The sequence below is a fragment of the Pempheris klunzingeri genome, chromosome 8 (assembly GCF_042242105.1).
Source record: "Pempheris klunzingeri isolate RE-2024b chromosome 8, fPemKlu1.hap1, whole genome shotgun sequence".
Classification (NCBI taxonomy): domain Eukaryota; kingdom Metazoa; phylum Chordata; class Actinopteri; order Acropomatiformes; family Pempheridae; genus Pempheris; species Pempheris klunzingeri.
Window position 1 is genome coordinate 7,564,518 of NC_092019.1, and position 17,243 is coordinate 7,581,760.

General features: G+C 41.6%; 1 protein-coding gene across 1 annotated transcript; it reads right to left on the reverse strand.

Moving 5' to 3' along the window:
- Positions 1 to 2,835: 2,835 nt before the first annotated feature.
- sall3a (spalt-like transcription factor 3a) lies at positions 2,836 to 16,944 on the reverse strand. Its single transcript, XM_070835422.1, has 4 exons — positions 16,853 to 16,944; positions 5,085 to 8,240; positions 4,332 to 4,669; positions 2,836 to 3,751 (listed from the first exon to the last, which is right to left on the reverse strand). Exons 1-4 carry the CDS (start codon positions 16,932 to 16,934, stop codon positions 3,320 to 3,322), a joined length of 4,008 nt encoding a protein of 1,335 aa, XP_070691523.1. The 5' UTR covers positions 16,935 to 16,944; the 3' UTR covers positions 2,836 to 3,319.
- Between the last annotated feature and the right edge of the window lie 299 nt (positions 16,945 to 17,243).

Here is a 17,243-nt window from a genome sequence, read left to right on the forward strand (position 1 = left end):
GGGCTCCCGAGGGCAGACTTAACTCTGATTCATCAACATGAAAAGTAATATGTGCGTGAGAGTCAAGAGAAAAATAACACAAAAATAAACACTTATCGCTCAGTAGTGAAAGCTGATGTAAGCTGGACTTTGACAGACCAATCATCACTTAAGCTGCAGTGGATAACGTGCTGATTGGCACTAGAACTCATGCTGCACACTGTTGCCCTCATAACGCATCTTTTTCCTAATACATAATGTGACATTTTTTGCTGTTTTGGAGTTTCCAGAGTGGCTCAGATAATTATCATGCCTATTAGCTGTAGCTCGAACACGCCTGCTTCTCAGAAACACCTGATGGAAACCATGCAGCCATTAATTGACAGGATGAATGAACACAGGGGAAATATTTAAAACAGATCTTCACATTTGTTGATTTAGAGTGGTTTCAACTATTTTATTTTTGCCTCCGGATGATTTATCGCCATGTTCCATAGACTGACATGAAAATGACTTTAAAGTCACGATAGTCTTACTTAATACAGTGAGGAATTTAAGATCAAGGCTTTAGTCAATTGAATCACATCTGCCAGGCCAGTTGCTACAGATAAGCATTGATAAACTCTTTTGTTCTCTGTGATTAAAGTTAACATTAACTTTCATCTTGCACCTGATGTGGCTGCGAGTTCTTCCCAGCAGTGATCATTGTTCCCCTCCATCTCTAAGGATATTTGCTATGGTTCTGTTTTGTCTTTTTTGTGTTCAAGAAAGTGAGAACATGGGTATTTGTGTGGGAGTGTGAGATTGTGTGTGTGTTCGCACACATGTGGACCATGTGTCAAGTGTGCTGCACCAGGAGGGCTGAACTCTGGGAGGAGCCCACCATCGCTTTACCCTCCACACACACACACACACACACGCACCCAAATGCGATGATTTCACTGAATCCCACACAGCACACACCCCTAGCCAGACACAGTACTGTCGCACAAATCCTCGCGGCCACAGCAGCACAGGAGGGCATCTTAGTTATGACGTGAAATATCTTGGCACTGCAGGACAAACACTTTTTTTCATCTTGTTTATTTTTTTATTGTGCTATTACACAACAGCCCTTGCAAGTTTAAGGTTATTATGGTTTTGTCATTTTTTATCATGGATTTTACATGAGCTCAATTTAACACACATTCTTGCCATGTAGTGATTCATTATTTCTAGTACTGTGAAAACAAATATGGAAAAATATATGGAAGTTAGATTTGTGATTGATATATATTTAATAAACAAAATATAGTTATGAGTCTCATGTTTAATTACAATACAGTTCAGTAGATCAGTGGGTTTCCAAGATGTAAATTAAGGCCAACATATCATCAGCTGCAAATGTGTGACTATGTTTTTACAGTATAGACTGATCTGTACAGGAGAACACACACACACACACACACACACACACACACACAGACATACGCAGTAATAATCCAAAGTAAATATGAGTTGCTCAACAATCTTTTTTTTTCACAAATAAAAAAGCTGTGTTAAGCAAGCTCAATAAAATATTAAACAAAGGTCGGTAGTGAAATCATCTGTCTTTTTGAGGGAAATCTGAGCCAAACCACAATATCTATTAGAAAAAATAAAAATATCTCCCATAAGAGAAGGCATCTTTTCTGAAAATAAGCAGGTCATAATTTTTGGAAGATCCAGAAAGCAAAACCATTTTGAAAGATAACTGCAAATTTCTTACAAATTCATCTATTGTATTAACAGTGAAATGTTGAAAACAAAAGTTGTTGTTTAAATAAGAATGATTTTGAAATCATTTACATGAAAATGCCAATAATTCTACTAGGCCCAAACTACAAAACAAGGCCCTTTTCATCCACCATCTTTTCAGTCAGGTTTTTCATATTATGCATACATGAAAAAAGGATACATTTTAATTAAAAGTAATAATGATAATGACAATAATAATGATAACAATAAAGGGGGCTTGTCATTGATTTGATCAGATGTATCTGGTATTTCATTTTTAATTTTTGGAAATAAAAGGATGATAGAGAAAGAGAAAATATGATGCAGATAAAGAAACCACTGAAACACACAACTGTTCTCTTTTTTTTTTATTTAAGAAGGTTTTGATTGAGTGATGAGTTTGCACTCTGACAAGTAGCACAGATGCAATAACAGAGAACCGACTCTGCAAATTGTAGGAGTGGTACGCTGAAAACAATGAAAACAGCATGTGATAGATAGCTCAGTCAAAAGGTTAACGGTACTCACAGACAAAACGTCTTGTTTTTAAAAAGTGCATTCACAAACATGACAAATACTCTCAACTCATGATGTCTATTTTTATGTGATACAAAATATGCATACCTGTTTTAGATTTGTCTGTATTTCTATACATAGATATTTCTTCAAAAGGATCACTTCTTTTTTCTTTTTACAAAGGTTAAAAGCAGGGTTGTGGTCATAGCAGCTTCGGATATCTCTTGCCTCTTTACAGTGTAATGAGATACACATAGTCTCAACAGATATCCAAATAGAACCTACCATTTTCTCTGTTGTTCAACTCAAACGACATATTGTCTTTATTGAAAGAGATATTCATCAGTGAAGCCTGCAGTTTAGAAAAAAAATGGATCAATAAAATGCTTGGGCCATTAAATATATTTTTGTATACCCGCTTTTTTGTCAATATCATAAATACTAAAGACACAGGACAATATTATAAGACAATGCTGGGAGACTAAATGTAAAGATTAAAATAGTTCAAACATTATTTTTTTCAAGTTTTCTAGTTCATGAGAAAAAAAAAAAAAGTCAGGCGAGCACAGAAACACTATACTTCAGTCTTTTCTTCAGTCTATCCACGGCCCTTTTATATTTAAAAGAGCAATCATAAACAAGGTTGCCAGACAAAGGTCAAACCGTCCTTAAACAAATCTGCTGTTCTCTGTTTTAGTCCTGTCCAGACAAGATGCTTGCCCATCGTAAATGAGGCAGGATCCTGGTTTTCAAAGGAATTCATAAAAGCAGTCAAACATACTGATAAAAACCAATAAGTACCATGCAAATCTTGCAAGACGACATATTCTCAAACAAGAGACAAAGTATTCTTCGTATAGGCGAAATATCAAGTGAGGAGGGAATGGGTGAAAGGCAAAGACCTCTAATCAATACTAAATACTATATTTCCAAAACCAAACAAAAAATATTTAATCTGTACATAATATAGTATGCATGAGTTCAGACTGGATCAGCAGTTTCTTTCCTTGTTGTTAGACTATTAGTCTTTGCCAAATGCCTACCTCGGGAATAATACAGAAAAGTCTTTTTAATTGATCCCAATCTCTTTGTTCTCCTCCATAAATCTGGAGAAAGGGCGGCTGGCCCCGACATCCAGACCAGCCTTCTCCAAACCCGTCATGGGAGGGCTGCTGCCGGTGTGAACACGGTCCATTCCTCCTGGCATGGCTCCCAATGAAGTGATTCCTGTACCACCGAGGCTGACAGGCAGCTGGGTGATGCCTCCGTTCTGGATCACAGAGATCTCATTGTTTTTCATGGCCAGCCCATTGGTGATGGCTGCTGCGTACTGGTTCCAGAAGCCCGGGTCTACGTTCATGGCCCGAGCCGCCAGATCCTTCTGGAACATCTCGCTGAACTTCATGGCATCCCCGCCCAGCAGGGCCATGGGATTCTCCACAGACAGTCGCCGACCCCTTCGGGCTGGAGCATTGTTCCACATGTGTGTTCCCATGTGAACCTAAAATTGGCAAGAAAAAAAAAAGAAACATCATGAGTGTGTTATCATAAGTCACAAATCCTACATCCAAGGCAAATACTACATACAAAGATACATTTTATGAGAATGGAAAGAAAAACTAGCATATATTTTTACATTACATTTCACAGTACAACACATTTGGAAACTGTTAGAAATTGATATAAAGAACTTGACTGAATAGAATTTGATAAAACCTTTAACGTTACAGCGACACGTCAGCCTCTGCCGAAACATTAAAATCATAGGCATCATACTAGAAACAAAATGTTTTAATCTAGAGGCCTTTATTCTGAATATATAAATATCTTATATCTGAAATATTAATAAATAAATGTCTGTTTGTTAAATGCATGCTGGTGGTATAAATCTAAAATGTCTGCTTTATTGAGCAGAAATCAGGAGAGACAAGAAATGTGATAGTAAGGGAAGGGCACTACAAAGGCCTTCAGCTACAATCTATCTCAGAGGCATTACACAACACGCTACATAGTATACATCTCTGCAGAATGACTCCATTTATGTAAAATTCTAACTGATGCTATATTAAACTGGCTCATACCTTCAGATTGCCCTTAGTGGTAAAAGCCCTTCCACAAATAGAGCAGGCAAAAGGTTTTTCTCCAGTGTGGGTGCGCTCATGGATTTGTAGAGCACTGGCTGAAGAAAAATTCTTCCCACACGAGTGGCAGTTGTGCTGCTTAGGAGTGCGTCTTGGAGGTGGGGGAGCCAACATGGGGTTGATGCTGGTGCTCATGGTGGTCTGGGGTGCTGCAGCAGGAACGTGGATGCCCATAGGCAGGTGAGAGTTGTCGCTCAGAGATGCTGACTTGCCATGTCCATTCATTTCCATTTTGATCATGTTTGATGCAGTGCTGGCCAAATTAGGAGTGCTTAGCCCTAAAAAAGAAGAGGTCAAACTGACATTAAAATACTGAAACATTAAAACTGCACAGTGTAATTTTGCAAGCCCATACAGCTGCAAGGTATCTGTGTGATTTTTTCAGGCTTGAAAACATACAAATTACATTTCCCTGCTTAAGCTCTACTGTGTTAATTAGGCTAATTAGACTATTTGTTGATTTATTAATTCATAAAATATGTGAGTAATACTTTCAATTATTAGCTTCGTTAATATATCTTATCATATTATATTTTTCCTCATATACTGTATATCATTATATAACATAATATTAAGTAGAAATTATCATTCTAAGTATGTTATTTGTAGCAATAACTATGCATTAAATCTGAATAGATATTTAATTCACTTTATATAATACATTACATTTAAATTCTTTTTGCATATACACACCTCGATCTCTATTTAGAAACAGCATGTTGAAGTGGCTCTCCTCCTTGATAAAGTGCCTGCCAGGTTGAGTGGCAGTTAGGTCAAGGGCCCCGGTGCCTTCAGTTGCAGAAAGAGGAGATGGGGTCTCTGATTTTTCCGACTTCACTGTTGCCAAGCCAGCTGTATTGTTCTCCTGGCCCTCCTCTGCTGTCATGGCACTGCTGTTGTTATTATTGTTGAGTGTAGCTGGGGACTTGGATCGCTGGCTCTCAGAATGGCTGTGAGCTGGGGACAAATGCTGCATAGAGCCAGAGGACTCAGACAAAGCAGGGCTCCCCAAGCTTTGACCTTCAGCATCCCCCATTGCAGACAGGGAATCAGTGGCAAAGCAATCAGTCTCTCCTCCAAAGCTGCTGCCATTCTGTGTAAGCTTTTGACCAAATGAACGGGTCATGTTGGCAGTGGAGTCGATCATCTTCATCTGGTTCTCCATCGCAGCAATGCTGGACATGATGGAAGTTGGTGGGGAGCTCCCAGGTGAATAAGGTTTAGATGGATCCAGTTCTCCCTCTTTTAAGTCAGCTTCATCTTCCATAGCCTGTTCCATTTCATCCAGAATGTCATCATCATAATTGCTCATTGCATCTAAGCTCTTCTCATCAAAGGAGAGGTCAGTGTCCATCTCCTGTAGACTTTCAGGGAGCGGGGTGTTGGGGATCTGCCCTCCCATGTGCATACGGATGTGCTGCTGCAGGACAACGGCATTGGTGAACTTCTTCTGACATATAGGGCAAGAGTGCTGAACCCGAAGTGGAGGTTTGGATCTATGCACACCAAAGTGTGTTTTCAGGTTTCCCTTGGTGGTAAATGCCCTCCCACATATCTTGCATTTGAAAGGCCTCTCACCAGTATGGATTCGGTAGTGCATCTTGAGAGCACTCTGGCAGCTCAGAACGCGATGACAGATGACACACTGGTTTGGGTCAGTCATTTTCTTGTCAATATTTTCAACAAGCTGCTGTAACTTTGATGTCTCTGAGGTTTGCATAGAGTCTAGGAGGCCGCCAAAAGGAAACTTGGCCTTAAACTGGTCTGAGAGCATGGGAAGGACAGGGTGGGAGACGGGGTTAGAAACAGAGTTGGGACTAGTAATGGGCTCAGTGACCTGCCCGCTGCCGGACGACGTGGTGGAAGTGGCAGTAGAGGAAAGGACCATTTGAGTTACTGTAGTTGTGGTGGTGGTGTTCTCTCCTGGCCTAGTAGAGCAGCTTGGGGGCAGGAGAACGCCTTCAGGTTTCAAGAGAGGAGGTGCATCACTCCCTAGGCTGGGTTTTGGGGAGGGTGAAGTAGTTGTCATGCCACAGTCAGTGGCGATGTTAGGGGACAAAGATGCACACTCACTTGATGGTGGAGATGGCCTCTGAGGAGACCTGTTGAGTGGAGTGAGGCTTGGAGACTCACCAAAACCTCCCATCATACTCGGCAGCGTGGGAGGCAGCTGGAGTCCAACTGAGGTGGGAACCGTGGGGAGGACAGGTTTGCTGTCTAGCCATGTGGTTACAGGTTTTTCTGGTGGCAAAGACATTCCATATGGGATGCCGGAGCTTGTGGGCACATTGTCCAGGTACTCTGGCACAGGGTAAGGGTTCATCTGAATATGTGGGTATTTCTCTTTGTGCCTCTGGAAATGGACTTTCAGATTTCCCTTAGTGGAGAAACGGTTGCCACATATGTTGCATTTGAACGGCCTCTCTCCAGTGTGGGAACGCAGGTGGATCTGTAGGGCGCTGTCACTGCCAAACACCTTGGCACAGAATCGACACTTATGCTTGAAGAATGGGTCCTCGGAGCTGGGCTTAGTGTCAAACACAGACACATTTGGGGGCTTCCCCTTGCGGTGCTTCATCAGAGCAGATAGGGGGTCAAGAGCATTGGCTGTGGCTGCTATGCTGGCCAATGGGTTGGGGAAGATAACGCTGCTGGATGAGCTGTGAGGTATCAGTGGTAGACTGGAGGCGGAGCTCAGGAGGCTGCTGTGGCTGAGTGAGGGAGGGGTGGTTGAGTTCCTGGGAAGAGCTGAGCTACTGCTGATGCCAGCACCTCCTGTTACACTACTACTAGTGCTAATGTTGTTGTTTGTGACTGAGGATGAGCAGGAGGGAAGCAGAGAAGACAATCCAGTACCACTGGGTGGGGGAAACACCAAGCTACTCGAGGACGTGTTGGGGATTGAAGAGTTAGACTGCTGACTGCCACTTTGTGGCGTTTGAGATAGAGGCCCTTCTATTGCTGAGGTCAGGGGTGAAGGGCCTTGACCATTGAGAGTGGCCGGTAACCTTACAGGCAGCTGATGGACAGGGGGAGTGATGAAGTTGTGTAGTTGAAGCTGACTTGCGACAGGGGGGACACAGGAGGATACAGGCCCCTGGTTTCCAGCAGCATTGCCGTGATGGTGGTTGAGGGCAGGCTGTGAGGCGGACTGTCTGTTCATCATAGCCACCTGACTGCGTATTTGTTCTATCAGCTGCAGCTGGTGTATCTGCTGCTGCTGGAGGGCCATCAGCTGGTCCAGTATCATGGGAATAGCCATGGTGGAAACCCCACTGCCCGCTGCTGCCCTTACACTCTGTGAAAATTGGGCAACCGCAACCCGGGTGCCATGCAGGGTCTCCAAGGTAACATTGGTGCTTGGCATGGCGTAGCTTGTAACAGTGGAGGGAACGACATCATTGAGCTGAGGTAGAGAGGTGTCTGGCTCAGGGGATGTCACATCTCTCTCTTCAGGATCCATAGTTTTTTCAGGAGAAAGCTCTAGCTCCATCTGCTCGTCCTCCTTTTCTAGGACATTGACCCCATTTAAGGTTGCTGTCTCTGGGATGTCATCCCCCTCACCAGCAGGACTGTGGTTGCCCTCCCTTGGGTCCTCGCTGTCAGCCTGTTCGCTGGGGCAGCTGGGGACAGGGGAGGGCTCTGTAGGGTACTCTTGGGAGGGGATAGGTGTGTCCTCATTGTCATTTACTATGAGCACCAGGGGGTTTTTGGTGCAGTTCTTTAAATGCTCACAGAAGTCTGACCACTTGAAGAACTCAGCGCAACACTTCTCACATACATGCGTCTCCTCACTGCCACTGCGGCTCTCATTCCCGCTGTCGGCATCATCCAGCACTTCACCTCGGGCTAAAGGGAGGGGGTCAGGGGAGGGGAGAAAAGGAAAGGAGGGAGGAGGGAGCAAAAAAAAGAAGAATTAATGAATAAATAATCAATAAAGAATCCACACATATTGTGCAGCGCAGTGCTGCAAAGATTTAACCTTTGATTTTTTTCTCTCTCTTTTAACATAACCAAAATCAATATTCTTTTTATTTTTTTACTCTGAACAAATTGCCCTAGTTCACCAATTCTCAAGACCCAGGTTTGTGCATTCACACCCTCTCCATAGAGCCAGCTAATAATTTTCTTTGTGCAATCCATCAAATTATGAGGGCCTATCAATTGTGGATACTGCCGCTTAATGAAATTCCATAGAACCTATTGATTTCCAATATTTCATACAATTCACAGCTGCCTCATCTGTTGGGTACAAATCAGGACTTTGATGGCCCCATTAGGATTCCCCTCTGCTATCAAGCCCAGTCATTTCCACCTGAATTTCAAATGCTTGGACTTTTCATTTAGCATTGTAAAGGTAATACTTTAGCCCTGAATCCAAGCAAGACACTTTATACTGGAATACTCTTTTGTTATAATGTCAGGGTGTTTTTAAAAGTTAAACACAGAGATCTTTGGAGTCTATTGCCTTTGTGCATTTTGTGCACTGTTCATTGTCAAATTGCAGCATTTACAATAATGCATATATAAATATACATATCTATAATTTAAAATTGTGACCACTTTGAAATGTTTTTTTTTAACGTTTTGAAATACTAAACATTTCCTTATTCCCTCTTTCCCTCTCTCTCACTCTCTCTCTCTCGGCCATGCTCTTTGAAATAAGACTCAACAAATTACATGCTAGTGCCATGGCAGCAAAGTCTCTGATTAGTTACACATGTTTAATCACAGTTGTAGGAAGCCACTTCCCCTTCCACATGCAACCATCAAGAGTCAAACAAGCCGACGCAAGCTCCGAACATGGACCTAATTCACACCTGATCAAAACCATGTAAAAATGGCCTCTCTTGTATGTTTATTTTTTGTGTTCAGCATAGTTATACTCTGTGTGTGTGCGTGTGTGTATGTGTAACTGTGTGTGTGTGTGTGTGTGTGTGTGTGTGTGTGTGTGTGTGTGTGTATTGCTCATGGCGGTATACATATTTCCCTCTCATTAGAGGTAGGAAGTGTGCACAATCACCACCACAGCATCCTGCACATACTTTACTCACAGTCTCCTGTTCAGCTTACATTAAACCATCCGGCGTATCTTTGGTAATGTAATTATTTGTCTACAAATTTTACCTTACGAAAATGTTAGGACGCTTTCATAGGCATTATTGCTAAAAAAGTGATTTGTTACACAATTACAATTCTAAAAAAGGTGCTATATAACAACTTAAGTCAATAGTTCTTAGGTGAATTATTAATTATTTACAAAACTAAAAGAGCAAAAAAAAAGAGTTTAGAATAATTTGGGTAGTATGTAAATGACTGTATGTCTAAACACAATAAAGTAATTGATTACATTTATACAAATTTGCTTCCACTAACCACAGGCGTATAACTTCCCCAATAGACTTGTAGAGATAAGAAAAAGACATGTCGAAAGCACATTAGCTCCAAAAACGACATACTATAAACTCTACTATAAAAAATACTGGACATTACAGACTGCAGATGAAATGTTTTAATAAGCTTTGTAAGTGAGTAGTCATGAGATTCATACAGTGCTCACCCAAGGTGGTGACGAACACATGAAGCATTTGGGCCAATTACAGTGACTCATTAGTAAAGAAATTCATCACTCCTCCTGTAATTTCTGTCCAAGGGGGTCATGAGCTATCAAGGTCTGGTGTCTGTAACTTCATTAATTATCAACTGAAAAGCGTTGGACAGGCTCCGTGTTCTCATCTTCACTGGGGGCAGGGCTGACAAAACACGATATTATTTTACTAAATCTTGCATGTTGCCTGGATAAATAAGAAAAAAAAATGTTTAGGCAACTCAGTGAAAGTAAAATGCAAACTTAGGGCCGTGCATTATTTCTACTTAGCAATATCAATGTCACCTCCCTCCTTGATTTTCCAGTCACACATTAGGAAGCACAGCATAAAAAATCCATGAAAACAAAAAGAAATTACTAATTTCCTTAATTCGTATGGCATACCAGTACTGAAAAGCTCAAATTCAAAACAGAAATTGACAAGTGAAAAGGAGCAAGTGACTGCAAACGTCAGCGACACGTGACAGCAGGCTAAAAATCTCCTTAGCCCAGCAGCGGACAGCAGACCTCATTTCCATAATTGAGGGTTGAAAGGTCAACGCAAATGAGTAGGCATTGTGTTGAGCTGATTAGTTATTAGAATGGTATTACTGTCAATCTCTTTTATTCATTCATACAATTACAAGTGGGGGCCTTTGTACGCCTCTGACCTCACACACACTGACATGTTGTTTCACACACACATGCAGACAGAGAACACACACAAATTGCGTGCACATATATACTGTGTATAGAGATAAACACCTAAAAAATATACACAAATACGCAGGCTTTTTGCTGCCACTGACAAATAACTCAGTAGACTGTATAGGTGTGCCTGCACAGGCCTGCTTTATCAAATTTGCCCAGTGAAGAGCTATATTTTTCAGAAATCGGTATTTTTCAATACTTTGAATTGATTTTGAAAATCATGTTTTTTTAATGAAAACGCATTGTAAGCACGATCAAAGGAATAATGTAAACGATTTTTCATAATTCAATGTTACGCCCTTCATAGCTCCGAAATGTGCACAGTGCCACATAAAAAAGATGTAAGAAACCATTTAGTGACTCAGATGTGGGATTCTGCTGTGATGTCGGACAGATTGAACATCGTTTCAGTTACTCAGTATTATAATACAGGCCACACAAGTGTGCCACTTGATTACTTTGATGCTTTTATTGTAAATATTTTAACACTGTACATGCTCTCGATCCCAAAATAATTCCATTTGCATTCACAATCACCCTCAAACAGCAGGGGGCCGCTGTGTTGTGCAGCTGTGTGAAGGCGACATTTTGTGGTTCTTATGTGTTTGCAAGACAGTGAAAAAGTGTGTGTGAGTGTGTGTCTGTGGGTGTGTGTGTGTGTGTGTGTGTGTGTGTGTGTAGGGGGGGGGGGGGGGGGGGGGGGGGGGGTATTGATTTTCCTATAGCATGAGAAAGAAAAGGCAAAAAAAAAAAAATCCAATCCCTTTTTCATTCCTTTAAGAGTCTTCATTTACTCAGATGCAAATATTAAGCTGAACGCAGTCAATAGAGGGATTGTAGACATTGAATCTGTGTGTCCACTATCTTGCTCAGCAATCTTTGGCATGCTAACTGAAACCGCTAATCTGACATATTATATCAGATGAGGTATTCATGCTTTCCACTGATTCCGTGAAAGCCACAGAGCCGAGCATTGAACGAAGCATTGACCAATTACAAAATCTCCCATTCTTAACAATTTCCAGATTCACTTAATGAATACACAGGCCATGACACTGGGAACATTTACTCTATGTTAAGGTTAAGTCACCGGTATCTCGTTATATTGTACCTTGCATTTTAACTATTTTCACCGTAACCCTTTTTGTCAAACTGTGATATTTTTAATTTCATAACATTATTACAGACAGTGAGAAAATCATCTCCAAAAAGTGCCTGCCCTTGCAGCCTGACTAGAACCGCCCCTCCATCTGCCCCTTTAAAGTGCATTCTTCTCAAGCATCTGAGGACAGCTTAGGACCCTTAAAGGGAGATGCATCACTGTAGGTCCTGCACAAGTCAGGCCAAAAAAAAAGAGGCCTGCTGTGCTGAACAATGCTGGAATTCTTGTGCCAATTATATTTTTTCATTGTGTTCTTTGATCACGTATCCACCACTTTATTCTCTAAGAAGCAGATTATTTAAGTCATGCATTTTTAAGTTATTCCATATTTAAGTTGATTTGACAGACAACTATTTGGGCTGGTGTATTGTCTCCATGTCGCTGCATTTTAATTCGGTGATTTATCTGGATCATTTGGGGAAAATCTGCTTTTACTTTGATCGTCCACTTTTGTGACATGTTAATTCTCATTTTTAAAATACTGAATCGGAGTCCCATTGTTGAAGCATTTCATTAATTTCACTAATTTTATCTACCATTATTTTCCACATGTTTTTTTAAAACCAGCAGATGCTTTGAAAATGAGTGTTTTCTGCTATTGTGCAGTTCCTGGACGGTAATGTCTCTGTGGCCATAAACACATAAAGCATCTCCTCAAATGATCCCATGCATCCTGAGACCTGCAGAGGCTCGAGCGTCCTTGGCACAGCTGTGTGTGTGTATGTGTGTGTGTGTGTGTGTGTGTGTGTGTGTGTGTGTGTGTGTGTGTGTGTGTGTGTGTGTGTGTCATCGGCCTGACAAGCCCCACTGCAGAGTGGTACAGTCATATCTGCACTAACAGAGAGGCCTTTGTCATTGCCTGCAGATGTGGAGCAGCCAAAACATTAACGATTTGTTTGTGTAAGCATTTGCAATACAGTATTCAATGACGGCACTCTGTCCAGATGACTGTGTCACACGTCAAGATGGCTCTCTGTCCCGGGTGTGGATTTACAAAAGAGCAGGAGGTGAGGAGAAGATCTAATGGACGCTCATCCTCAGCAGGCCAAAGACAAATTCAATAGACTGCTTCAGCTCCTTTTACATTTACATGGTCAGATTTTCAAATAAGAAAACTTGTTTTCCTCTTTTCACACGCAAAATTCAAAGCACAATCAGCAACAAACCGAGACACTTCAGCTATCAAACTGTTCCTCCATGACTCTACTTTCAGAAAAAAATCAGTACCAGAATCACCAAAACAAACATAAACAAAAGCACATAAAGTGAAACCACTAATGTACCTTTAGTGTAAAATGTACCTTTTCAGTTGCTGGCTTGTTAGCTTTGTCTTAGGTCCTCCGAAATCTGCTGTTTTGTCTGATGTTAAATACTCTCTCCTGTCTAGTCCTTCCTCTCAATCAGGATCTTACTTGTTCATGTGTGTTTTCAGTGCTGAGTAGTAATTAAGACACAGCCATATTTGAGTGCCTTCTTGTAGACATCTTTGGCACAACTATGTGGGTGGTCCAGAGGCCTGCACCCAATGGTGAGAGGGGATTAAAACAAAAGCCAAACAAAGCCCCACTGCAGGGGAACCATGTTGTCACTGTCAGCAAGGATTTCCTCACAACATTATATTTTTTGCCCCTCATGACTACGTACATTCCTGTGTAAAACATTATGTTGCAGAGAAAGGAAAGAGTTCTACATAAACATTACGACTCTTTTCTGAGAATTCAATGAACATTTTGACGTTGAATTATTGTGAACTTCATCCACCTGCTGAATGAAAGCATGACTGACATGAGATGTTCTGAGCTGTTTCCTAAAATGTAGAAAATATATTTTTTTACATCCACTGATGTTGGGAAAATGTACTTTTCTTGGATAAACAAACAGGAGCAAGCACAGGTGTGTTCCTGTGTTCCTGTGTGTACGCTACAGCCCTCCCACATATTCCACATGCACACCTTCAAAGACACTGGATGCAGAGGAAGCGGTGGCCAGATGATAAACCCGTCGCTGTTCACACTTTCTAGGACACGAGTAAGCTGTGCTGCCAAGGTCAACGGCACACATGTTCTAATTGTACAAGGAGCTTGACATCTAGCGGCAGGACCTGGCTGGCCAGAGCTAGACAAAGGTTAAGTCAGCAAGCTTTATAAAAGCACTCCTAAGCAGCCCCCCCGCCCTCCTCTCCTCTACCCATCCTAACACACACAACCCCCCATACCCCCAGGGGGCAAGTGTCCGGAAGGCCTGAGGGGGAGACGATATGCCAGACAAGGGCTTGTTGGCACCTGATTTTAGTATTTCATCTTTTCAGGGATGCAGCAAATTAAAAAGGGTCCTCGCTGAGCAGCAATGGGAGGCAGAGTAAGAGAGATTTACACAACAAATGGTTGGATCAAATTAAAGATTTGAAAAAAACAAACCCGCAAGGTGAAGTTTATACAAAAGCTCCTTAATCTTGTGACTGTTTTCTTGTTTGAAGGCTATTTCCATTAAATGCGACAGAGTGTGTGTCCTTCAGCACAATTTGAACACCACTCGAATGCTTGACTTTCCTTTTCCCACTAGCCCAACATGTATGGATTTTAAGTCTAAATCAAGCAGCGACTGACAATTGGAACTTTTGAATTCCTTCGACATTATATGCAATGATTTGTCAGGGCCAGCGATCAATAGTGTCGTCAGGAGCTGCACCACGGCAATAGGCAGCGGGGAATCTGATCATGCTGCAGTGATACACTGACAGTCTGACATTTGTAGCTCGTCTGTAAGGTAGCTTTGGATGAGACATGGTATTATTAGGTTTATTTAAGTGTGTATGGGCTCACTGTGCTCTGCCAAAGGCTTGGGATTGTTTCACTGCAACGTCTCTCCTGAAAACAAGCGAGCCAGTATAGCAGTCCAACAAGGATAGGCAAGAACATTCCACGGCCACTTCCAGTCTGAAGCACAATGGTGTACATGCTATAGGTTACCCATAACACACTCTGAGCGTGTGTGTGTTTTTATTTTAAAGATACACACCCATGTAGGACGATGTGGCTTAAAATGGACAAGAAATATGAGAGTGTGTGGATTGTTTCTAATTCTATACTTATTTCCTCTCTTAGTGGATCCATCGTCAGACTGATTTCTGCTCCACAAATTGCAGAAATATTTTTTAAATGAAATTCTACCTGCGTGTACATTTTTACGACAGGAAAAGGAAGTTCACTCTTCATTCCACGATCCTACAGGAGAGCAACCTGATGGACGTTTAGTATGTGTGGCCAAAACCTGAGACAGGTTAACTCAGCATTTAAGCAGGAACAATATTAAAATGTGTCTCGCCTTGAAATTATAATTAATCCACAGAGTAAACCGGACAAAAGAGCAAAGAGTCATCAGTGTGATTTTCCCCCCACCCTACCCAACACACACACACACACACACACACACACACACACACACACACACATTTCCCCATGCAAAGAGAGCTGCTCCCCAGAGATTACATCACGCATTTCTATTGTAAAGAAGCCCTGCAAAGTGTGTGTGTGTGTGTGTGCGTGCGAGTGTGTGTGTGTGCCAGTGTGTGTTGGCTAACATGATCCTATAGTGAGGTAGAAATGATAGCAGTGATTTGTATGGAGCTTTATGGATACACAAAAAGAAAAACATCTTTCACAGTGAACACCGTGAGAAGTGATAATTTTAACAGGAAAAACTGCACTGTTATTGATAAACGCTGTAGTTATATAGAATGTTGAAATTAATTTATCTTATTCCTTACATATAAAATAGGATTTTAATCAACATTTACTGCAAAATTTCTTTATGAAATAGAGCAATTAAAAATTCTATAATTCATAAGAACTGTAAAATTAAAACCAACGATGGAGAAAAGGATTTTTCCACTATAAACTAAGAAGAATAATGTTCCTACAGTTGTCACGGTGTTCCTATAATTCCTGCAGCATTATGCCTTGCTTGAGATGTGACTTTAACTCTATAATGGTCGCCTTATTGCGCAAAAGGCTGAGTAGAGAATAAAACACGAATGAGCCTTTTTTTTTCTCCTACATGGCGAGGACGAGCTCTGTCAGCCGATCTTGTCGACATTGTGAGCAAAAGGGAACAAATCAAGTGTGCTAAATTTATGTGAGGGGGGTAAACAAAAACATTTCCATAACAAAACAAGGCTTCGACCTGCAACAGAATCCGCATTTTGCTCCTCGGAGAGCCAGACAGGCGCTGAGGGACAAAAGGACTAATGCAAAAATAATAAATAAAAATAAAATAGAATTTTTTTTTTTTTTTTTTTAAACATATAAAGAAAAATACACATTAGCTGCGTGATTTCTTTCTCTATCCGCGGGATTAACAATGTTACAGCTCTAAGACAGAATGTCAGATATTTTTCAACTTATCTAAATGTGTGTGTGGTTAGTGTGCGCGTCTACACATGCAAAGTCAACTGTAGGAGATTATCAAGACGTATTTAAAAAAAGAAAAAAAGAAAAAACAGCTCGGATGTTTGACATAAAGTATTAAATCAGTTCTATTTTGAAACAGGTCTTTCGAAAAGGCCTCCACTCCAGCACGTCACGTAAACTCTGAGAGTGTAAAATGTTGTAAAAGAGCCTGATGCGTTAGTTACACTCATGTGTCCAGTGATCCAGGAGCGGAGGGATGCAGGCTGGACTGATGTTTGGTCATAAAACAAACGCACAACTTCTCCAACGAGAACCGCACACTTCCCTGTCGACTGAGGGGAGACTTCAGAACTGCACCGTATTGGATTCATTGCAAATTATTACTGCATCTACATCCCAGACATTAATCATCCCAATCAATCCAAACCACTTTTTTTTTTTTTTAATTTAGGGTCAAACTTAAAGAAACGAGTTTTTTAAAAAAAAAAAAAAGCTCCCAAAGCGGAGTGAAGTGCGCGGTGCTGCGGAGCCTGGCTCTGAGGGTGGAAGTTGCCTGTCTGAAAGCAGACCTCAGCTGATCAAATCCACTCACCGTGCTCGGAAACCACCCCGGCTAGTGCGGGATCCTCGTCCGACTTGAGGTGCTGCGGCTTGGCTTGCTTGCGTCGGGACATGCTGCTGGCGTCGGTGCTGGCGATGCTTCTGCTTTTGCGCTCCGAGATGTCTCTGCGTTTTGCAGATACATCAGCGAGGAGCGGATGAATCAACACGCACAAAAAGTTCGCAAACAGTCTGTTAGCGGAGAGAGGGGAGGAAGGAAGAAAAAAAAAAAGAAAAAAAAAAATCTGAAATTAGCCGGTGCCGCTGCTGTTGCTGTGCGTTGGATTGCGCATGTCGGTATAATAATTATGATAGTGAATAATGCCTCGCGATTAATGGCACCGTGTGAAGGTGGGGAGGATTGGCTGGAGTCCAGCGGACGC